This window comes from Lepidochelys kempii, chromosome 10, assembly GCF_965140265.1.
Source record: "Lepidochelys kempii isolate rLepKem1 chromosome 10, rLepKem1.hap2, whole genome shotgun sequence".
NCBI classification, from domain to species: domain Eukaryota; kingdom Metazoa; phylum Chordata; order Testudines; family Cheloniidae; genus Lepidochelys; species Lepidochelys kempii.
The window spans coordinates 10,448,150-10,473,702 of NC_133265.1; the positions used below are offsets into that span (position 1 = coordinate 10,448,150).

Below are 25,553 nucleotides of genomic sequence, written 5' to 3' on the forward strand. Positions count from 1 at the left end.
TGAAGTTAAGCCTGCTGTTCCTCACTCTTTGCATATGGCTAATATATTCATGTGTGTAAGCCAAAGCATAAAGACACAAGGGAATGTTTCTGAACTCTCACCAGTTTTACACCCAGGAAACACCATTGATTTATATTGGGTTAATTCAGGACTGAATCAGGAGTGTGATCAGTGCAATCAGAATCAGGACCATGCTGTCAAGGAACACCTTTGAATTCCCTTGGCTAGTCGATTTGTCTTTCAGTTTATTTGCACAGGTTTTTGCAGTCAGACTTTCTGGATTTCATAAAAAAGGAAAAACGTTTTTCATGGAATGTTATGAACCCACTAAATCATGCCTAGAGCCCTTGTGACTCAATTCTTCCTCGGACTGGAAATGTATTTGCACATACACTGTATTACTCCCTGCTGTTGGATTGAATTAATATAATTGGCTCTGGTCTGTTGCATGTTGCTAAGGTTGCACTTACCCTCTGCTGGCCCAGCTGTGATGTTGGCTTGTAGCTCAGGTCCATAGGTGATGGTTCTGGCTTGCACTCTGAATAGGTAGGTCACCCCCTTGGTGAGATCTCGGACCTTTAACCAACGCTGCCAATTTCCTTTTATGTCCACAGTCACTACCTTACTCACCCCTGGAGTAGCCATCAAGATGAAAAATAAGAGAAAGCCTCAATGCAAAAAAGGAATTGAGCAGAGCTTATCATGTCTAGATAAGTGAAATTATCTCACAGTTTGCTAAGAAAGTATTTCTTACAATTAGTGGGAGTTTAAATAGTGATAATAGCCAATTTTCAGCACAAATAAGTGTAATTAGAGTTTAAGCTTGATAAGTGGGTGCTGACAAGAAAAAAACCTTACAACACAACTGGGAAATTACCATGAGACTATACGCAACCTCACTAATTACGCTGGGAAAAAAGGAGGAGGTAAATGAAGGGGATTGCAAGCGGCACAGCTCTTCCTAAGCCAGAGCTTCTCCATGTGGTGTCTCTTTGCCATGTACCTTGCAACACTAGTCCAAGCAAAAAAATACTGTGCCAGATTCATCTTTGCCCTGCACCTTGTACTTTCGTTTACACCAGTGTGAAGTGAGTGCACCATGGGTATAAACAGTTACCATGACTCAGTAGTGTTTTACACTGAAGTAAATGACCACAGAAGATGCACTGCAGTGGTGAATCTCATCAGCTGCATTATTATTTAACGGGACAGTGAGATCCTCCCCCTTGTTCAAGCCTCTTTAGGCCGGGGAAAAAGGGCTGGAGAAGCATAAAGGGGCCCTAAAAGTCATGGCTTGGTCTGAGAAGAATTCCCTCAGTAGAGGCACAGTGGGGTAGAAACATAAGGCTGTCTTCCAAGGGCCTCCTCACAAGCCATGGCATAAGGGGTGGATCCCCAGGTGCAAGACTGGGTATGGGAGTGATGTGTCAGGGGTGGCGCTGTAGCATGCAGCACTGAAGAGATTCTGGGCAGCACTACGGCCCACAGCCCCAGGAGGTTGTCATAGCTGAGACAGATCCTCAAGATTGTCAGAGTTGCACTGAGGGACTCTCCCACTCCTGGAGGAGCCCAGGATCAAGAGGGCGCAAATGTGACTTAAAACTACTTCAGTGGCGCATTCTCCAGCGCTGCGATTTCTGTGCTGTGATTTGTAGAGCCTTACCCTATATTCTATACACACACACATTACTTTAACTATGTTACTGTCATCTCTTTGGATTAAGCCTGCAAGAATTTAAAGGATTCAATTTACTTTTCACTCTTTATGCAACACTTTCTTTCACGTGCATTCCTCTCTCATAGAACAATGAAAATCAATTCAGTTTCTTTCACTAACATTTAGAGTCAGTTTCACATTCAGGTTCTCAATGATGCCCTATGTACGTTGCAAAACTGCAGAGGCGTGATTATTTGAAAACAACTGTTTTCACTGGAATATTCTAATATAATTACATGGAAACATTTCTTAAATTTTGTACAAGTTGTTTTACAAAATTTTGGGGCTAATCTGAGTTGACAACGTTCTTTTAATATTTGCCAGTGAAATAAATGTATGTAGCCCTTTCCAGACAAATAAGAGAGGTTGCTCTCTCAGGAGGAGTGTACTAGTTTTGCAGTATTCAGGGAAATACATTATGAATAGAATTTCCAGTTTTTGATGTAAAGTTTATGCAAATTATCATCCATTTTCAAGATGCAGTTGTACTTGTTAAATTAAAAAATGTTTTCCAAAGGGTTTTTGATCAAAATTTCATCCCAATTACAACTTCCTATTCAAAGAATCCTTTCTTATTTAAAAGAGAAAAAGCTCTAAGCTGCAAAACTTCTCCCTCTACATCTAGGTATATTATTTAATTTCTCAGTGACAAATGTGGAGACCTAATCCAGCAAAACACTGAAAAGCAAGAACCTCTGAAATTTCAAACAAGCTTTTCCACCCCTCCCACCCTTAAACTGTGAAAAAAGGCTCCAGGGTAGTTTTGTTGTCAGTTATTGGTAAAACATAAAATTGTACATGTCTAAATATGAATGATGTGGAGAAGACAGCACTAGAGAAGAGACTTTAGGAAGAAGGTTTTAAATAGTGCTTAGAGCACAGTAAGAGAGAGGTTGTTCCAAGTCCTACGAGAAAAGCCAAAAATCATAAGTTGGAAGAGGAGACAAAGAAGACAGATTTAGGGAGGAGGATTTGCTAGCATTCAGTGTACAAGTGGGGCAGCCAGAGAAGGGGAAGACGGCACAAACAGACATGGTAGGGAAGAGCAGAAAATGGTGAAGATAAGCGTGAGTGGGTTAAACTAGATGCACAAGGAGAGAGAGGGATCTGAGAAGTAGAACAGAGGAAGGGAAAATGATTTATTGCTATCAAATATGGAGATGAGAGGGTGTTCCTGGAGTCTCATTTTTCCTTGTCCCCCCTACATTGTAATTGCCATCCATGCCAACTAGTTAAAAGGGAAGACAACAAATACTGAAACAAAAGTTCAGGATAATCCAGAGAGTATTTTCACAGATATACTGTGAAACACAGTATCCAGACACACACATCACACATTTCTTTTTATTTTCAGCAATTGGATCTCCAACACCAGAGCATGAACTTTTCTTTCTTGGCCAACTGTGAGCGAAAGGGGACAACACATCTACAAGGAATGGGTTCTGGTGGATCAAGGGGCATTTGAGGCTGCAGTCCTCTTGCAGCTCCTTCTGTTCTCTCCAGCATCCAGCTGCACATGAATTGGGTCCCTGATGACCACTTTTTAGGTGGTGCTTTTAGCTTGGACTTTACCCGTCCCATGTTGCTGGAATCCTGAGGGCAACTCTGAACTCTGAATTGCCCATTCAAGGGCCTCTGAACTGGTTAAGTACTTGGGTAGCTCCAGAAATTTTTAGCTGGTATATTTTTCATGAAGGTTCATCCATTTGTGCTCCTCCACTGTACACAGTAACGGCAGCTGCATAATATCCCTTTACCCTGACATCCATCACCAGCAACTGATCAGACACACCGTTTTTGCCATATCAGTAATCCATCTAGTCTGATATCCTGTCCCCAGCAGAAGCCAGAATCTGATGCTTCAGAAGAAGGCAATCCCTTCACAAGTAATGCAGCTGCCAAGTGTGCAAATCTGTAGATGTTGGGCAGGGAAGGGGGAAATTCCTTCCTGACTCTACAAGCAATCAGATTATACGCTGAAGCATGAGATTTGATTGACTGCTGAGAAAGCCCAACTGCTTTCATGAAAGAACTATTTCAGTACTGGACAAGAGTACTTGAAACACTAATATTTCCACATAAAAGATGGATTCCCTTTAAGTTTTATGTATGAGAGAATAAGAAGCAGGAGAACTCCAAGGTATCTGAATGTCCTTTATGCCCTGTCCACATTTCCTGGTCAGAATTATGCATCCGTTCTGCACTAGCTCTTCATGCTGAAACTCTACAAAGGGTGAAAGTGCTTTTATTCTCCTGCTTTCATTTCTGAGTATGACTTTCCCCATGCACAAGACATGGAAAGTCAGCTATAAAGAAATACTTTATTCCTTACAGCAGAAACAAATGCTAGTGATTGATACCCTTATTTCTTCTGAAAGAAGTTTAAAATGGATTGGCAATGGTTGAAATTACTCGACCCGTTATCACTCTGCCAAAGCTAGACATCCTATTGAACTACTAGAAATGTATCAGGAATATAAAAAATATTAATAACTCCCTCCCTAAACATTTTAATCTTCTCTAAATCATCTTTAGAATGATTTTACATTTGTTTTCAGAGAGATTGCCAATTCCTTCTCTGCCGATCTTCTGGCAAATTAATAATGCATTTGTGACTGTCATACTGTCATCAGGTGGGATTATATCTAGTGCTGGGTTAAAAATGCAATTTGAAAACTCAGTAGAAACACACAGATACAATGAAATCTCTACCACTGCCATTCTCCTCTTCTAAAGTGGTCACGGTGCCACTGAAAGCTAACACACGATGCCAATACGACCCTTGTTTTATGATATAAATGATATAGTTCACCAGCAGCAACACAAATGGGACTCAGTGAGGGGTATTCTGTGGCAAGGCCCAGGCTGCAGTTTTGGGATGAAGCGCAGGGAGACAATCAGGACACGAATATGTTGAGTTTCCTATTCTGCCACAGAGAGTAACAATGGCAGTGTAATGGCTTTTCAAGCCACTCAAGAACACGCTGAATACATCTTTGCAGGGAAATGAGAAAGGATGGAAAAAAGCTGTATTCCACAGTTTTATAGTTTACAGAGCAGTTTTAGCAAAGCAGGAACACCCACATTTGCCCCAACCACCCATGTCCACATGGCTACTGTCAAAGCTCCAGGCTGGCACCCCCTCTTGGCCACTCACCAGACTGCTGTGAGGGGACACAGCTGCTGGATCCCATGTGTGTTCAGTCTCTGGAGTCTGAACAGAGCTCTGAACACTGTCTCTGTCTTGGCGTCCCCAGGCATACTCTCAGGGTGCCTATTCTCTATCAAACACCCACTCCTGAGAGTTTAGACCATGCGATCCACTGCCCAGTCCCTGGAACCAGAGCAGGCCTCACAGCCCCCCCCCCCCCCCCAGCTTAAACACACCTTCTCCCTGAATCTCACCGAAGGTGTGAGCCTTCTGGGTTCCAGTTTAACTCTCTCAGGGGCACACAATCAGGTGTAGTATACAAAACAGACAGACTTTGCACAGGACCCAAACACAGCATTACTCTTTCTTTAATAGCAGGAGAAGTACACAAATCTATACCAAAATAATACTTGCAATAAAATAATAAAAATAGTAAGTGAACTCAGTGATTCCAAGTCCGTGCTCGAGCATCTGCACTGCAATGTAAACCTGGGCTTACAGTCACCGAACTCAGGTCTCACAGCTGTGCTAACACATCATTACTACACTATGAGCTGCAAAACGACAGGCCCTAGACCCGAGTGCCAGAGGGACTTGGGCTGTGACCCACCCTCCTAGCAAGGCCCTAGGATCAGGGTCCTCAGTGCTCGCTGACCCGAGTCAGACTGATTTGTGCATGGATGAAAGGGGTGCTTGGGCTCAAACTGGAGTCAGAGCCTGGGCTTAATGCGCAGTGTAGACATACCTAAAAAGACCACAGAGAGGCAACTAGCCCTACATTCAAAATGGATTTTGCAGCTTAGTAAAGATACACACACAGAGTTCATAATTTCACAAAGATTTCATAGAGAGTACCCACACTTTCCCTAAATTGTCACAGCTACATGTAGAGCATGGATGGAGAAGAATGGCAAGCTGGACAGAGATAAAAGACATGATGGTGCTTTTTTCCCTAGCCTGAATATATAGGTTCTTTGGGGCTTACTTACCCTGGACTGGTGCCAAGGGCTCATACACCACTCGATAACCCTGCAGGATTCCATTTGCTGCCGTCGGCTCTCCCCAAGACACATTGAGTGTCGTGCAAGTGATTTCTGAGAATGCCAAGAAGCTAGGAGCGCTGGGAGCTGAAAGGATTACAAACACACTGAACTGCAGCAGGAATATTTATTCTGATATACGTATTATGAAATGGTATATATTACCCAGTGTGAATCTAAAGGAAATAAGATGAGAACAGGATTTATCAACAGCATCAGGTCTTCCTGTAATTGACTGGAAATATAAAAAGTGTTCTAAAATCAGCAGACACTAAATTGCAAAACTGAAATTAAACAGGCTAGGAAGAGGAAATGACAAAGATGAAGAATGAATGACATAAGAGAACAGCAGAGAGCTTCATTTCCAAATGACTGCATCACCAGGACGGTGAGAATGCCTTTTCTACAACCTTTTTGGGATTGGAAGACATAAAAATGAGTCAGGGAAAAACATCAAAAGTTTAGGGATTCTGGTCCAAGTGGTTAAGTGGCTGTATGTGAATTGAACACACAAGATACCCAAAGTGCATGTGTTGGTCAGGTCTGTACTCAAGTATACTGTTTGTATGTGTGCATGCAAATCCCCAGCTTACGTGCATGCATCAGCATTCACATGCTTTCATGTTGGGGGTCTCAGTTTGACTAAGCAGCCAAACTTTTCATCTGGAGTTGTTGGCCTGCAAATCTTGTGCACACGGATGGCATTTTCTGTTATCCCAGAGCACAGGGACTGTTACTGTGTGCTGCTTGCTGCAGCCCTTTGCCACTGCATGGTGGAGAGAGGCCAGCCTGGCCCTGAGGGTTTAAATGGTGCACGGTGCCTTGTGTGTGCTCTCTGCACTGGGGTGAATTTCATTCTCAATCCTGTGCAACAATCTTCAGTTTCAGATGGGGATGTAGACTCCCATTGTGGAATATCAGTTTCTTTGCTAGTAATGTGACCCAAAGAGAATCAGAGGGCATTGTATAGTCTTCCCCAGTGATAAAAAAGTGAGGGTTCAGAGGCAGAAAGACAATAAGAGGGAGTCTGCTGTTGGTGCACACTCCCTCACAGAACCTAATGACTACGGAACATCGATAGAATACGTGTCCCTCTGGGATCAGCATCTCCAGCACAGATATTACTTACTGTAGTTGTACATAATGCCAGAGGCCCAATAAAAAACAAAAAGAGCATGACTCTTCTCTCGCATGATTTTATCAGTGTATCTCCACTTACTACAACTACGTTACTCCTAATTTACTCCAGTGGTAAGATCAGAATCAGGTCCATAGCCTTTTGTTGGACCAGTTTGTGACAGAGATTCTATTGCTATCCCAGCCTGTTCTACTTCATATTGCAGCATCAATTCTGAAATCCCTTCCCAAAGGGTTGACTCTGATTCGATCCAAATTGTTTGCCTAACCATAATAACAATACAATATAATAATTTACCCAATGATCAGAATCTAAAACACAACCATCCTATAGTTCTGTATTTTGTTTCCTCAGACACACAGATGAACAGTTATATGATCATTATCTCTAAACAGGTTAAACTGTGGTTTGGAAAAGAAAAATAATCTCATACCAGCCTGGTGAGTCCTGCCCTGCCTGGGGCTGCTTCTTGGTCCATCGCCTGCTGCATTGAAGGCAGATATGCAGACCATGTATTTGGTGTGGCTGGTCAGATTTTTCAGCCGAACTGTTGTCTCTGGGAGGAAAAGGACCTTCACTTTCTCAGTGTCATTCTGGATGTCCATCTCCCAGTAATAAATCTGTTAAGAACAGAGAGATGTTGAAGTCAATCCTGCACTCAGATTACAGTCTCATTGCGATGCAGGCTGTAAAACAGGTACTCTTGTTTCCCCATGACCAGTAAGACGTTGGCAGTTTTAGCTTTGGACCATTCAGTTATGGGGTATAATAGTATTATTCACTCTTTGCCCAATCCTGAAGGCCTTATTTTATTTTTACTGAGGAAAACTCCCCTTGGGTTCAAAAAGAGTTTCCTGAGAAAGGCCTTTTAAAAATAGTGTACAGACAATGTGACATGGCCTAATGACGTTAAATAAGACCTTCCAGAACACAGGAATAAGTGGCCAGGTACCAAACCATTCTCAGGTGTGAATTGCCCATTAGTGCTGGCATTCTGGTATGGCTACAAACTACACAAGAAAGTCCTTAGTCCCAGACACAGATCCACCTCCTCTGAAAAAGGCTCTCTCTTTAGCTTTCATGTAGGTACTTCCCCCCGATTCCCCTTTTCTCCCATACTTATCCTGCAGCCATACAATTTAAACTCCAGAGATGATGATTCCAATAGGCTACCTGCAGAGCCATTGGTAGCACGGCTTGTGGATAGGCCTAGCAGTGACAACTGTACAGGCCAGGGCATAAAGTCAGGGCCGAGCCAAGAGTCTACCTTGGCTCGACAAGCTAAGCTATTAGAACTATCTATACACATACAAGAAGGAAAATGTATAAATTGATATATAACATTGCTTGCTATGGCCAAGACGTAATGCCAGATTATTCTCTCTCACTGGCTCGGCTTTCCTTCACTTGCAGACCTAGATACATGGAGAAAGGCAGAGCCAGACACTGAACTCAAGCCAACCTCCAGCATTTGTAGTCTTGCCCACTTCCACTCTCAAAGGGTCTTCTCCCATCTGGAGAGACAAAACAAGATGGTTCTGCAACGTGCCTTGTGTTTCTGCAAACCAAGTGCAATAAATACTACTGTTTAATTTTGTTAAAAAGTTAAGGACATGAAATAAACTCTCTGAAATCTGACATGGCTCATTCTTACAGCTCAGAGAAAGTTATAGATTTCCTGATGTCTCAAATCAGCTGTCAGTTCCCACCCCCACTTTTCCTGTGCCTTTGGTATTTGGAGCAGACATGTTGCCTGCCTACACTGAGCTCCCCAACTCTCTGTATGCACTGAATTTCCATTGAACAGAAGTACCCTCTTCTCTTTGTCTCTGCCTCATTCTCTCTCCCTCTGGTTTTGGGACATAATGCCATGTTCATTACTGTAGCCTGAGTATTGCTTTAATTTGCCTCGTGCAGCAAAGGTAATTCTGAAGCCAAGTGAGATAATGAAAGCAGCAGGAAAAGGTTATTGCCTTGTAGCCTTGTATGTTCCCATTTTGGCTGTCGACAGGAGGTGGGTCCCAGGTGATCTCTAGCTGGCTCGTAGTAAGAGCATCTACTTGGATGTTCTGTGGGGCCATTGCTGGTGCTAGAGAGAGAGACAGTAAGAGAAGGAAATAAGGAGAATTAATAGTGACAAGCAGAACTAAACTGATATCCAAGTTGTACTTTTCCATTTATGGAGTAACCAGGTTAGTCTCTTCGTTTATGCCACAAGTGAGCTAAGAAACAGAATCAGCTTTAAATCCATCTAACACCGCAGAGAAGTCTCAGATAAATACTTGCAGTGCGTGTGGAATGAGAATCACTTGGGCCTCTTGGAGGTGGCTGTGTTCTCTGTCTCATACAGACCAGCTGAGCACACTCAGTCCACCAGGCAGTTCTTTAAGAAGAAAATGGCAGAGAAAAATCTCCTTATTTGTGTTCATCTAAGCTTCAAAGGCAAATGTTTGACGGTGACTTTGCCTTCCTGAATGGCCAATTGGTGAAGATAAACATATAGAGAAGTAGCTCAGGTTTCCCCAACCTTTCTCCTTAGCAAGAGTCACCATAATGTCCTGTTTATGCTATTGCAGTTTGCTGCCATGAGGCTCAGACAACTGGGGCTGCAAACACAAAAAGCAAGAGGAGTGCATCTTTAAAAGACTAGCATCTTTAAAATTATCTCCAGAACACTTTAGAAACAAACCAATGAAAGTAACATTTTCTGTACAGTAAATGGATTTTGATACAGTAAAATCAAAACAAAAAAGTATCTTCAAATATAAACACAGACTGGAATTGTGTCTCTTTCTGGCTGAATGTGTAATTTATTCACATGCTTGCCATTTCTCCTCCTGTGTACTGCACCATACCAGAAAACTAATCTCTCCTCTTTGTGCGCACCTGGGTCACACAATCTTTTCCCTTTGCTGTGATCCAGCTCAATGCAAGTGAAACTTCTTCCCAAGTGACGGGTGGGGATGGTCTGTTTCCTAGATCCTCTGTCTTAGCCTACAGCAGCTCTTAACAAACAGCATGTTCTGGTTACAGAAAAGATGTCTAAACATGTCCTGTTTGAGCTCCCAAAATGGGAAGGAGAGGGCAGAGTATAAAACAATGCCACTCCTACCTTCTCCTTGTGCATGTGCAGATGGTACGGCAACCTTTGCCCACAGTGTCTGAGCTTCCTGCCCATTTATAGGTTGTAAATAGAAGTGATAAAATATTCACCACCCGAGTAAGATAGCCCTGGTTATCTGTTCCTCTAGAGAGCTCTTTCTTTAGAATGAATGACCTTCATAAGTCAGACTCTCCCTATACCCGCCTGCCGCCTTCCAGGGTTATAAAATAAAATAGTAATTAACACCCACTCAGCCTGACACCAACTATTTATTTTGTTCTAACTGTGTGGTTTCTATATTATCACTGCCCACCCTGCCGTTAATGGAAATGTTAATAACCAGCGCCAGGTTGTTGTGACAGATGCTTGGGCTCATTATCAGAAATTCTTATTTACCGCTCCATTAAACGACAGAATCGCACAAAAAAGCCACAAAAACAATTCAATCAAAACTAACTGGAGGTATTTTAACAGCCACATTAATAATCCAAAACATAAATAAAGTTAATGTCTTTTGCCTGTTTGCCATCGGCAACCCTATTGCAAAATTATTGTTGTACAATTAAAATGTGAAAGGCAAAATTGAGCAGGGTCATTATCCTGGTGCTCAGTTAAAACTGTTTGCTTATTATTATTTTTTAGTGGTTTTTTTCAGTTGGATATGTCAAATGCAGGAGGTGAGAATGGCTATAAATAAAACACAAGCTGGGCTTGTTTAGTCAAGTGAACTCATCTAATTGCTGCTCTGCAATCCAACCCCTCTTCCAGATTTCACTGGTAATGTGAACATAGCAGCAAGCTCACCTGATGGCTATGTTCAGTGCAACTTCACGATGCTACCTTAGTTCTGAAACTCTCAGATGTGGAGGGCTTTATAGCACACATCAGAGCACACAACTGTATTCTTATACAATAGAAACCTGCAAATACATCTTCGAGATCTGGCGATGACGACATATTGGAGAAAACAGAAATATGCATAAGCACAGAGAAAAACAGATCCGTTTTACCATCTACTTTTGTCCTACGTAGTGACACAACTGGATGTATTGTACTGACAGAGAGATTGTACTTTGAGGCCACATCTACACTAGCATTCTTCTTCAAAATCCCAGTGCTGGGCTAGAACCAGTGCAGTTCCTATGCTGCAAACAACAGTCGGAGAGCTAGCGTGCACAGGCTCCTGCCATTTTAACCGTGTCATGTAACTCTTTTCAGAGCATGTCTAGACAACACAATGTTTAAAAATGCCAGTGATCATTCCATCCCGACGCTCCTATTTATAACCCCAGAATCCTGATGACATGCAAATTATGTTTGGTTTGGTGCCATATGAGTCTGTCTCGCTATCGAACTTTCAAACTCAGATGCTTCACTCTCCCTACATGCACAGATTTCCTGTTGAAATAAACAGGGACAGCAGAATAGTGCTGTGCATGCCTGATGCTCTGCAGACAACATATTACATTAGGGGCAAAGTGAAATATTTTAAAAAGAATGAAACACATCCCTAAAATCACTCCTGTTTGAGACCCCAAAACCTTCACTGAATGCATGGGCAGAGTTTACCAGTACAAGCAAACACATTTTAAAGGTGAGCTGAAAGGCCTTTCACCTTCTAGGAATTCAGTTTTTCATAGCTGCTGGCCTCACTAAAACATAAAGCAGAGTGGGAACTGCATCCCTGACATTGGTGTAGGTGTTAGTGACATTATCAACTTTATCAGGAGAGACACAGAACCCTGAGGGCCTGAACTCAGCTCTTGGCTGGTAAAAAGCATTTCAATTCCTTTGAAAAATGTATTTAGTTGTCATTTCTAAGTCTGCACATATATTCTTTTTTGGGAGCTCAGGTAGCTTTTTGCAAGCGCTTATTTTTGTAATAGGATTTCAGTTTACCTTTGAGGCTGCTGTCTTTAAAAACTCACTCAGCAACACAGAGACAGGGTAAGGAGTTGAATGAGCAGATTGTATAATTAATTAATACAGTAATAATACTAATTATGGATTGGTATGATGCTAATAGAATGGCACAAGGACAGCAAATCAACAATACCACATGGAGACACAAAAAGATGAAAGCTGGAGCCAAAATTTACTAACATGAGTGCCTAAAGTTTGACACCTACATTTGTATTTGGACACCTAAAATGCAAGTGGCCTAATTTTTGTCCCACAGCAAAGTCAATGGGAGCTGCAAGTGCCAATCACCTTTACATAACATGGTGGTTAAAATATGCAGGGGCCAGGCTACAAGAGAGTTCCCTGTATTGTTAGCACTGGTGGAGTGGCACTGGGCCATCACACTGATTTTCAGTAATTGTTGGAACACTGGGGAAGCTCCAGATGACTAGAAGAAAGCTAATGCTGTGCCAGTGCTTCAAAAGGGTAAACAGGACAAGCTCGGTAAATAGACTGGTCAGCCTGACATCAATAGCTGAATAGCTAATACGGGACTCAATGAATGAAGAATTAAAGGTGGGTAATATAATTAACGCCAATCAACAGGGATTTATGAAAAATAGGTTCTGTCAAACTAATTTGATATCTTTTTTGATGAGATTACAAGTTTAGTCAATAAAGGTAACACTGTTGATGCAATATACTTAGACTCCTCTAAGGCATATGACTTGGTACTGCATTATATTTTGATAAAAAAATAGACAGATATAAAATTAACATGCACACAATAAGTGGATTAAAAAGTGGCTAACTGACAGGTCTCAAAATGTAACTGTAAATGAGGAATCATCGAGCAGGTGTGTTTCTAGTAGTGTCTCATGGGGATCAGTTTTTGACTCTATGCTATTTAACATTTTTATCAATAGCCTGGCAGAAAACATTAAATCATGACTGATAAAGTTTGCAAATGACACAAAAATTAGGGGAGCAGTAAATAATGAATAGGACAGGTCACTGACCTAGAGAAATCTGGATCATTTGGTAAACTGGAAGCAAGCAAACAATATGTGCTTTAATATGGCCAAATGTAAAGCTATACATCTAGGAACCAGGAATGTAGGCTGTACTTACAGGATGGGGGACTCCATCCTCGGAAGAAGTGACTCTGAAAAAGACTTAAAAAGAAAAGGAGTACTTGTGGCACCTTAGAGACTAACAAATTTATTTGAGCATAAGCTTTCGTGAGCTACAGCTCACTTCATTGGATGCATCCACTGAATGCATCCGATGAAGTGAGCTGTAGCTCACGAAAGCTTATGCTCAAATAAATTTGTTAGTCTCTAAGGTGCCATAAGTCCTCCTTTTCTTTTTGCGGATACAGAGTAACATGGCTGCCAATCTGAAACCTGAAAAAGACTTGAAGGTCATGGCGGATAATTAGCTCAGCATGAGCTTCCAGTGTGACACTGTGGCCAAAAGGTCTAATATGATCCTTGGACAAATAAACAGGAGACTATTGACTAGAAGTAGGGAGGTCATGTTACCTCTGTATTTATCGCTAGTGTGAATGCTACTGGAATACCATGTCCAGTTCTGGTGTCCACCATTCAAGAAGGAGGTTGACAAATTGCACAGTGTTCAGAGAAGAGTCATGAGAATGATTATAGGATTAGAAAACATGCCTTGCACTGATTGAGCTCCTTGAGTCTCTCTATTTAGCTTACCAAAGAGAAGGTTAAGGGGTGAATTGATCACAGTTTAAAGTACCTACAAGGGGAACAACAATTTGATAATCTCTTCTATCTAGTAGATGAAGGTACAACAAGATCCAGTGACGGGAAGTTAAAGTCAGACAAATTAAGACTGGAGATGGGGAGCACTTTTTTTTTAAACAATGAAAGCAATTAGTCATTGGAGCAATTTACCCAGGGTTGTGGTAGAGTCTCCATCAATGGCAATTTTTAAAAGACGATTGGATGTTTTTCTAAAAGCTATGCATGAGTTCAAACAGCAATTAATTCAGAGAATCCCTATGGCCTGTGTTATACAGGATGTCAGACTAGATATATGATCACAGTGGGTCCCTTCTGGCTTTACAATCTACTTGAATGATGGGAGAATTACCAAAAAAACCCAACACAACAAAACATTGTTGCATATGTAGCCCAGCATTACTTCTTGTTAGTGTGGAGTATTACCTCTCAAGGCTGTGTGGCACGTGGAACTTCTCACCAATATGATGTTGCAGTTGGCCTTTCATTTCTTTTCTTAGTGACAGTTGCTATGATGCTTTGTAGCACTCCATAGGCTACAAATCCTTGTGATTTATTGTTTAAACATAATAACTTTCTTTATGAAATGCACTCTGCTGCTACTGTTGTGTCTGTGATATTTGTGGGTAGCTGAGAATTTTCTCTCTACTTATTTTATTATTGTTTATGTAATGTCAATATTATACAAGGCAATTTAAAGACAAGTATAGGACAAAATCCTTGCCCTCGGGAGCTTGCTTTTTAAACAGATAAATCAGTTGACAGTTGAGGGGAGGGATGCAATGAAACAAAGATGGTCTGCAGCATGCTATTTAGCATGATTCTCTTTGATTCCACAAGTTTCAAACAATTCTGTGTTTCTATTTTGCTGATCCTTTTTTATCTAGTGAGCATTATTTATATTTTTCTATTCTTCAATAAGAGCTTGAAATTAACCTGGCTGCTTTAATTCCCTTCTAATCATTAGTTGTATTATGCTAACATCTAGAAGTCAGGATCCCATTGTGTTACAAATTGTACAAACATATAATAAAAAGATATCCACTTGCCTAAAGGTTTTACAGTATAAGACTGTAGAGAACAGGTGGATTAACAAAAACTTAGATGAAGGGGCAAGAGCACAAGGAAGCTATGAGATGATCGAGATCAGCATGACAAGCAGTGGTCACAGCAAACCAGCTGCCTAATTACTGTGGAGTTTTTGCAGGCATCACAACAGAGGAAGGTTTTAAGGAAATAAATTAAAGGAGGACAAAGAGGCAGCTTTTCCAATGTTGCAGTACCTCCTCCCATGCACAAGGGGCAGCATGAGAGACAGCGCCAAGATGGTTCTTGGAAAATTTTTGAACTGGGCAATCAAAGCTGGCACCTTCGTGGAATGAAGGTGTGGTATGTCATACTACTTACTGCATCTCCTCCAGCAACACTGATGCTATCACCATAGCTGTGTAACTAGGATGATTCGTTAGTTCATGTTATAGAAACAGCCAGAGATGAAGCAGTTTTTCACTGACAGAATGGGATCTTTTAGAAACAGATGTTCAGAATCTAGAGGATGTTCTCCACTCAATTCTAGCCACTTTCAGGTAATTCACATTTTGGGACTAAATTATGTGGTGATGTCCCTCTAAGTACACAAGTTCCATATTAATTTTATATGTGTAATAATATAGACATGCATACACACAGAGTACATATATATTATATCCTTGAATTCTCAAAAATAATACAATTTACAAATATAGGGTCATTTGACCTAAATTGTACACTATTTTCTTATTTGGGTATCAGTTTTTCGCTTCAAAAGGTTGGGAGGAACAATAACAGTCTTACAAACATTAGGTATCTACAAATGAATAGACAGAGTTAAACCCAAAGGCCAAAATCTGCTCTCAGTTGTATCAATGTAAATTAGGATTAACCGCATTAAAGTCAATGGAGTTAAATCAGTGTGAAACTTGTGTAAATGAGCCTTGGTCTATACTATGAGTTTATGTCAGATTTAGCAGCATTAAATCGAATTAACCCTGCACCCATCCACACAACAAAGCCATCTTTTTTGACATAAAGGGCTCTTAAAACCGATTTCTGTACTCCTCCCCAACAAGGGGATTAGCACTGAAATCAACAGCACCATTTTGAATTAGGGTTAGTGTGGACGCAATTAGAAGATATTGGCCTCTGGGAGCTATCCCACAGTGCACCATTGTGACCACTCTGGACAGCACTCTGAATTTGGATGCACTGACTAGGTGTACAGGAAAAGCCCCGGGAACTTTTGAATCTCATTTCCTGTTTGGCCAGGCGAATGATGAGCTCTGCATGGTCACCTTTGCTGATGACCACCTGTGCTTGGTTATCAGCACAGGTGACCATGCAGTCCCAGAATCGAAAAAGAGCTCCAGCATAGACCAAACAGGAGGTAATGGACCTGATCACTGTATGGGAAGAGGAATCCGTGCTATCAGAACTACGTTCCAAAAGACGAAATGCAAAAAAAAATCTCCAAGGCCATGAGGGACAGAGGCTACAGCAGGGACGCAACACTGTGCCGTGTGAAACTTAAGGAGCTCAGACAAGCGTACCAGAAAACCAAAGAATCAAACGAATGCTCCGGGACAGAGCCCCAGACATACTGCTTCTACATTGAGCTGCATACCATTCTAGGGGGGCCCGCCACCATCACTCCACCCCTGTCCGTGGACTCCGATGATGGGGTACTCTCCGCCATGCCTGAGGATTTTGCAGATGGGGAAGATGAGGAGGAGGAGGACAAGCTTGAGGAGAGCACACAGCACACCGTTCTCCCCGACAGCCAGGATCTTTTTATCACCCTGACTGAAATACCCTCCCAAACCAACAAAGCCAGAGAAGGGACCTCTGGTGAGTGTACCTTTTAAAATATAATACATGTTATAAAAGCAAGTGTTTTTTAATGATTAAGTAGCCCTGAGGACTTGGGATGCATTCGTGGCCAGTACAGCTACTGGGAAAGTCTGTTAACGTGTCTGGGGATGGAGCAGAAATCCTCTAGGGACATCTCCATGAAGCTCTCCTGGAGGTACTCTAAAAGCCTTTGTAGAAGGTTTCTGGGGAGAGCAGCCTTATTCCGTCCTCCATGGTAGGACACTTTACCATGCCATGCTAGTAGCAAGTAATCTGGTATCATTGCATGACAAAGTCTGACAGCGTATGGTCCCAGTGTTTACTGGCATTCAAGCAATATCTGTTCTTTATCTCTCTGTGTTATCCTCAGGAGAGTGATATCGTTGATGGTAACCTGGTTGAAATAGGGGAATTTAATTAAGGGGACATTCAGAGGTGGCCGTTCCTATTGGGCTGTTTGCCTGTGGCTGAAAAGAAATCCTCTCCACAGTTAGCCACACGGTGGGGGGTGGGCATTGGCGCTGAGCTGTTCGCGTTTGGCTAGCAGGGATCTTCCTTGATACCAGCCACGTGGTGGGGGAAGGGGTAAAGCGATCATCCCAGAGAATTGGATGGGTGGGGGTTAGTTTGGTTTCTGCTGCTGCACGTTAACAGGAAAACCACAGCACTAAATGGCCAACTCAACGTGCTTTGCTTGCTATGGGAGAGGAGAGCACTGCTGTTATGAAAGTTGCAGAAGCCGAAAGACTATGGCTTACCATGGTTGCATGCAAGCCGAATTCTGTTGCCCGACACTGCATGTGTGATCTCTAGCACCAGAGCCGCAGGCACTCAATATAATATGCAAAATGCGACCTTGTACCAAAATCGCATGTGCTATGTAATGTGAATAGTGTTGATCATCATGAAAGAGTATAGCCATTGTTCTGTAAAATGTATCTTTTAAAATACTTCACTCCCTTTTTTTCCTCCAGCAGCTGCAAATGTTTCAAGCCTCCCTCCTCCGTCTCCAAGGCTATCTCAGATAAGGAAGCAAAAAAAACGCACGTGGGATGAAATGTTCTCTGAGCTCATGTAGTCGTCCGGCACTGACAGAGCTCAGCAGAATGTGTCAAGGGACACAATAGCAGAGTACAGGAAAGTGGCCAATGAATGTGAGGAGAGGTGGCGGCAAGAAGATCAGAGGAAGCATGAGGCAACACTGTGGCTACTGCAGGATCAAATGGACATGCTCCAGCGTCTGGTGGAGGTTCATGAACGGCAACAGGATCACAGACTGCTGCTGCTGCAGCCCCTGTTTAACCACGCTCTCTCCTCCCCAAGTTCCATAGCCTCCTCACCCAGATACCTAAGAACGCAGGCAGGGGAGGTTCTGGGCACCCAACCACTCCACCCCAGTGAACAGCCCAAGCAACAGAAGGCTGCCATTCAAGAAGTTTTAAAATGGCCTTTTCCTTCCATCCTACCCTCCTCCCACACTCCACCCGGGCTACCTTGTGAGTTATCTCCCTATTTTTATAATCAATTAATAAAGAATATGTTTTTTAAACGATAGTGACTTTATTTCCTTTGCAAGCAAGCTGTGATCAAGGGGGGAGGGCGGGTGGCTTACAGGGAATTTAGAGGCAACCAAGGGGGTGGGTTTTCATCAAGGAGAAACAAACAGAAGTGTCACAGAGTCATGAAACTGGTTTTCAAAGCTTCTCTGCTGCGCAGCGCTTCCTGCTGTGTTCTTCTAACCACCCTGGTGTCTGGCTGCGTGTATTCCGCGACCAGGTAATTTGCATCAACCTCCCACCCTGCCATAAGCGTCTCCCCCTTACTCTCACAGAGATTGTGGAGCGAACAGCAAGCAGCAATAACAATGGGAACATTGGTTTCTCTGAGGTCTGAGCAAGTCAGTAAACTGCGCCAACGACCCTTTAAACATCCAAATGCACACTCTACCACCATTCTGCACTTGCTCAGCCTATAGTTGAACAGATCCTTACTACTGTCCAGGGTGCCTGTCTATGGCTTCATGAGCCAGGGCATTAAGGGGTAGGCTGGATCCCCAAGGATAACTATAGGCATTTCAACATCCCCAACAGTTATTTTCTGGTCTAGGAAGTAAATCCCTTTCTGCAGCCATTTAAACAGACTAGAATTCCTGAAGACGTGAGCGTCATGAACCTTTCCCGGCCATCCAAAGTTGATGTTGGTGAAACGTGCCTTGTGATCCACCAGTGCTGCAATCCACCATTGAAAAGTACCCCTTGCGGTTTATGTACTGACTGCCCTGGTGGTCTGGTCCCAAGATAGGGATATGCGTTCCATCTATAGCCCCACCACAGTTAGGGAATCCCATTGCAGCAAAGCCATCTAGTATGACCTGCACATTTCCCAGAGCCACTACCTTTGATAGCAGCAGCTCAATGATTGCATTGGCTACTTGCATCACAGCAACCCCCACAATAGATTTGCCCACTCCAAATTGATTACCGACTGACCGGTAGCCGTCTGGTGTTGCAAGCTTCCACAGGGCTATTGCCACTCGCTTGTGAACTGTGGGGGCTGCTCTCATCTTGGTATTCTTGTGCTTCAGGGCATGAGAAAGCAAGTCACAAAGTTCCATAAAAGTGCCCTTACGCATGCGAAAGTTTCCGAGCCACCGGGAATCATCCCAAACCTGCAACATTATGCGGGCCCAGAATCGGTGTTCCATGGCATGAGCCTGCCCCAGTGACACCATGATCTCCAAATTGGACTGCGGTTTTAGAGAAATATGAGTTCATGTCCTCATCACCGCGCTGCTGTCGCCTCCTCGCCTGGTTTTTCAGATGCTGGTTCTGCATAAACTGCACAATAATGCGCGAGGTGTTTACAATGGTCATAACTGCTGCGGTGAGCTGAATGGGCTCCATGCTTGTTTTGCTATGGCATCTGCATGGGCAATCCAGGGGAAAGGGCACAAAACGATTGTCTGCCGTTGCTCTGACAGAGGGAGGGGCGACTGACAACATGGCTTACAGGGTTGGCTTACAATGAATTAAAATCAACAAAATGGGTGGCTTTGCATCAAGGAGAAACAGAATGACCCCCTCAAGGATAGAACTCAAAACCCTGGGTTTAGCAGGCCGTTGATTTCACGGAGGGAGGGAGGAAGAGAGAAAATGAATACAAAACAAATCTGGTCTATTTCTTGTTTTGATCCACTTCATCTATCTTTATACATCTTGCTGGCAGCAGATGGTGCAGTACGACTGCTGGCCATCGTCATCTTCTGGGTGCTCGGCAGAAGACAGTGCAGTATGACTGCTGGCCATCGTCGTCTCCTGGCTGCTCATTAGAAGACGGTGCAGTAGGGCTGCTGGCAGGACTGAATTGCCATGAGATGAAACTTAAAAGGGAAATGACCTGGCTGAGTGACTCCCATGTTTGCCCAGGCGCCCTTGACCGACCTCACCGAGGTTGGCTAAAAGAGCACCCTGGAGTACGGCGATGATGGCTACCAGTCATACTGCACTGTCTGCTGCCAAAAGGCAATGAACTGCTGCTGTGTAGCAATGCAGTACCGCGTCTGCCAGCAACCAGGAGACATACGGTGATGGTGAGCTGAGCGGGATCCATACTTGCCGTGGTATGGCATCTGCACGGGTAACCCAGGAAAAAAGGCACGAAACGATTGTTTGCTGTTGCTTTTATGGAGGGAAGGAGGGGCCTGACGATATGTACCCAGAACCACCCATGACAATGTTTTTGCCCCATCAGGCATTGGGACTTCTACCCAGAATTCAAATGGGCGGCGGAGACTGCGGGAACTGTGGGATAGCTACCCACAGCGCAATGCTCCAGAAGTCGACGGTTGCCTCGGTACTGTGGACGCACTCTGCTAACTAAATGCACTTAGAGCATTTGTGTGGGGACACACACAATCGACTGTATAAAGACGCTTTCTACAAAACCGACTTCTATAAATTCAACCTAATTTCATAGTGTAGACCTGGCCTGAGAGTACAGTCAGCTCCACTGACTGCACAATTCAGAATTCAGCCCCAAGGATGTATTGAAGGTTGTTCAAGTATGCAAGAATATGCGGCAAAGACGCTGCTGGGTGTTTGACATTGTGTGAACATACTGGCCTGATTCTCTTCTCCCTTACTACACCAGTATAAATTAGGATAACACCATGTGAGAAGGTGCCTTTTCTGATCTGCAGTAAAACAAAAAGTCTATCCTTGTGGGGAGTCAAAACTCACATCCTTCCCGGGGCCTCGCTTTATTAACCAAGAAATTAACAAAGTTCTGTTCAAGTCTTCTCCTCAGGCTTGCCTGCCCCCACAATTCCCCCTGCTCAGCCCACATCCTAGTTCCTGTCTTTGTTGAGGGCCATTCCCACTACCTTTATCTCCAGATGGGGTAATAAGTCACCTACATCAGTGAGTCAGCAGCATCCATTTAACATTTATTAGCAGGATTAACATCTGCTAATAGACTGGGGTGTTTCATGCAAACAGTGTCAACTTGTTACAGTCCACTGAATGCAGTGTTGTTGTAGCCGGGTTGGCCCCAGGATATTAGAGAAACAAGGTGGCTGAGGTATTATCTTTCATTGGTCCAACTTCTGTTGGCGAAAGACAATATCTTTCAAACGTTCAAAGAGCTTTTCTTCAGATTGAAGAGCATGGCGTAAGCTCCAAAGCTTGTCTCTTTCATCAAGGTTGGTTCAATAAAAGATATTACCTCACACACCTTGTCTCTCTAATCCTCTGCTGAAGTCAGTAGTGTTGCAGTGGTGTATAACCAGTAGGAGTGAGAGTAGAACCAGGTCCACAGACTTTTCACATGCTTATGGGTATATATAGAGGTGCATATATAGTTCTATTAAGGAGAGGCTGTGCTAGCTCTTCATCAGGATAGGTGTCCAGGTATGTTTGGTATCACAGGGATGTGAGAGCTGTTAGCCAAATATATACTGTATCCTCCATGTGTGGATCTGTCTGTATCAACTAGGAAAGGGTCCCAGCTTCCCCAGTATTGACCTGCTTTACCTTGTAAGTCAATATATGGATTTCTCTACTCAAGAATGTCATTGAAAACAGGCCATTTTAGCTCCCTCTAGAGGCAGTTAGGGTATCTCAGAGAGCCCATCAGGGAAGTTAGCAAAGCATGAGAATAGCCAGAATTTAAGAATGTAGGGAATGTTCCTAGTAATCAGTGTTGCCAACTCTTGCCATTTTTCTGAGAGTGATGGGGGCTGAAGCCGACTTAGGGTGCCGCAAGAAGCTCCAGCCTCCTCCTGAAGTTAATCCCTGCTGGAAGCCAGGAGAGTCTCTCTACTAACCTCTACTCCCTGGCACCTCTTCTCCTCCCCACTGCAGCTCCTGGCCTCGGAAGGGGCAGAGAGGAAGGAGCCCCTGGAGCTGCCCCCCACAGACCTGAAATGGGGCGAGAGGACCCTGCAGCAGCCCCCAGGCCTGGGGTTTGTGTGTGTGTGTGTGTGTGTGTGTGTGTCTGTGAAGAAACCCAGGAGGAGCAATGGTGAGGATGGGCAGGAGATTGAACTGAGAGGGGCTGAACTGATAGGGCAACTGGAAGAGGTCTGAACTGACGGGGTGGAAGCAATGGAGTGGGAGGGGCTGAACCAATGGGATGGGGCTGAACTGAGGGAGAGGCTGGGGGGACAGAACCGATGCGGGGGAACTGAGGAATGGGATTAATTGCTGGGTAGGGGATAGGCAGATGTGCGGGTGAGAGCTCCAACAACAGGATCCAAAATCACCTTACCCAATATGTTTGGGAGAGTGTCAGCACTAATTGTCACAAACACATGCACACACAGAGCCTTCCCCTCTATTCGACATTGGTGAGGCCTCATCTGGAGTACTGTGTCCAGTTTTGGGCCCCACACTACAAGAAGGATGTGGAAAAATTGGAGAGAGTCCAGCGAAGGGCAACAAAAATGATTAGGGGTCTGGAACACATGACTTATGAGGAGAGGCTGAGAGAACTGGGATTGTTTAGTCTGCAGAAGAGAAGAATGAGGGGGGATTTGATAGCTGCTTTCAACTACCTGAGAGGTGGTTCCAAAGAGGATCGTTCTAGATTATTCTCAGTGGTAGAAGATGACAGGACAAGGAGTAATGGTTTCAAGTTGCAGTGGGGGAGGTTTAGGTTGGATATTAGGAAAAACTTTTTCACTAGGAGGGTGGTGAAACACTGGAATGCGTTACCTAGGGAGGTGGTAGAATCTCCTTCCTTAGAAGTTTTTAAGGTCAGGCTTGACAAAGCCCTGGCTGGGATGATTTAGTTGGGGATTGGTCCTGCTTTGAGCTGGGGGTTGGACTAGATGACCTCCTGAGGTCCCTTCCAACCCTGATATTCTATGATTCTATGATTCTCTGGGGATAGGCAGGAGGCGCTCACAAATCAGAAGACTCAAAAACACAATATATATATTGTTTAAATCTCATGGCTTTTGGGGGGTCCAAATCATGATTTTCAATTTCTTGCAGATGGTAATACTGAATACTGTATCATTTAATTAAATGACTGTTAATTACAGACCCACGCTTCAAAATCCATTCTGTCCTTGATCCTTGAAAATTTCATTTGCTCGGGATTCAGTATAGCTCAAAGTGTCACTAGGGGGAGCTAAAACAGCTGTAATCTTTACATACAATCTTTTCTCCTATCAAAATCAAAGGGAAGTTAGAATACATGTGTACCATTCAGTCACAGCAGAATATGCATTTTAAAATGATATCTTTCTGCTCTTTTCCCTTCATCCTCCCGAATGAAAGGCTTCCTCCTTCACCTCATCATCCCAGACACTCTTGCTATGAGAGCCAGGGCTTCAGGATAAAACTGACAAACCAAAGCAAGTGTAAAATAAAGTATAAAACCATACATTAAATACCAAAGAGTGTTGGTATAAAAGCCAACTCCTCCTGGAGTAGAAGAGAAACCTTAGAATCCCCCGACCTTCCTCAGTTTCCTCTCACTCCCTTAATACCCTATGTCACGAGGGCTGTCTCTCAGACAAAGGAAAATGGATGGGGTTCCTTCAGTCAGCACCACTTCTGTATCTCAGAAATTAAAGATGGAAAATACTATTACATCAGCTAGTTCATATCTCTGCCATAGCAGGATTGTTCCCTACATATAGTCACCTTGTAGAGCAACACAATGACACACCCTTTGTGATGCAGAGACCCACTGGTGCCAACGGGCGAAGGGTTCACTGTTCTTTACAAGCAACTCCTGCCTCAGAACTGACAAACTCACTATCCCTAATACATCACTTTCATGGTATTTATCAATGAAGCATTGTGTGAACTGACTGGTCAACCACACAACTCATTTGGAACTGGAAGAACACAATTAGGCAGCAGAGAAAAAAAAAAGGATTACAGTACTGGGTTAACTAATAAAGGGAAAGAAGTAAACTGTTTCACTTAATTTAAGATGGTTAGAAGCAACATTTTTCTTCTGCATAGTAAAGTTTCAAAGCTGTAATAAGGCAATGTTCAGTTGTAAATGTTTGAAAGAACCATAAAGTTTTGTTCAGGGTTACGAACAACCTCCATTCCCGAGGCATGTGTAACTCGGAAGATCTACTGTATTGAAACTATGCCTTATGGCCCTGGGGTAAAGGTTAGTCTCATTCATGACCCATTCAAGCAGGAGGGATATGTCACCTCTCCCTCATCAGCAGAGGATGTAATGCAAGGGTTCAGTTGTCTACCTTTGCCCCATCCTAGAACGGTCAATGGAAAACCATCAAAGACAGCTGCAAACTATCGACAGGACTTGAAGATTAAAAGAAACATAACTGACGGGATTGCCCGGACCATGAAAAAAGGCAAAAGAACCATTCAGTGTGTCACAGGATGGAAAAAGACACTCTGTATTCTTTCACTGAGGAGACCTCTTGTTGAGCAGGGGTGTTTCATGAACGATTGAATCTTGGTTCCTGAGAAGCAAGCCAGGCTGAACTCAGAAGGGGAAAACCTACTTCATTAGATGGGAAATGTAACCATGTAGACCCTAGTCCATATTTTATGATTTTGTTTTATATTATAACAATTTGTTTCCATCATTCTCTCCTAATTGTAGTGGAATCACTATTCTTTCTTAAATCAATTTTCTTTTGTTTTATTGCTCACAAGTCCTGTGTGTGATACAGGAGTGATGATTTACAGTAAAACCAGTAAACTGCGGACACTGTTCCTTTGGGAGCAGAGGATCTGGGATTTCTGTGAGGACCCAGTGTCAGGAGCTGGATATCACAGGGGAATGATTTAAGGGGAGTCAGGGACATAGAATCATAGGACTGGAAGGGACCTCGAGAGGCCATCTAGTCCAGTCCCCTGCACTCATGGCAAGACTAGGTAATATTTAGACCATTCCTGACAATTGTTTGTCTAACCTGGTCTTAAAAATCTTAACCTGCAAGGCAAAGACAGGGCTGGTGGTGTTGGGGAGCTAACACCCAGCTATCACAGGCAAGACTCCCTCTTGCTAGGGGCAGGGGGTTACAAGATGACACATAGCCTGGGGCACCCCAAGATCCAAAGGCGACGCCTGGGAAGTTCAATAGGGTCACATGCCCCTCTCCAGATGCCTGGTGGGGGTGGGCACAGTCAGCAGGGAACTGCAACAGCGAAAGGGGCAGAAGGTGGCGCCACTGACAGCTCCTCCAGTGGGGCTGTACTGCCTTCTCCCTGCCCGCAGCCCTCCCACGCAGCTGCGTTTCCTGGGGTCTGTAGAGCCCAGCCAGAGGACAGGGCTGGCGGCGGTACTGGTAGCGCTGTGCCGGAGGAGCTGCTGGTGCGGGAGCCCTGCGCTGACAACTCCTCTGGA

The 25,553-nt window shown here is 43.6% G+C and overlaps 1 protein-coding gene across 5 annotated transcripts in view; it reads right to left on the reverse strand.

Moving 5' to 3' along the window:
- The window catches only part of SDK1 (sidekick cell adhesion molecule 1), a 646,825-nt gene that overhangs the window by 35,554 nt on the left and 585,718 nt on the right, over positions 1–25,553 (reverse strand). For all 5 annotated transcript variants that reach the window (XM_073361955.1, XM_073361954.1, XM_073361952.1 and 2 more), the window contains 4 exons: positions 9,020–9,135; positions 7,480–7,666; positions 5,858–5,995; positions 471–632 (listed from right to left, as the gene is read on the reverse strand). In XM_073361955.1, the coding sequence (XP_073218056.1) occupies positions 471–632; positions 5,858–5,995; positions 7,480–7,666; positions 9,020–9,135 (603 nt within the window). The remainder of the gene's footprint in view (positions 1–470; positions 633–5,857; positions 5,996–7,479; positions 7,667–9,019; positions 9,136–25,553) is intronic.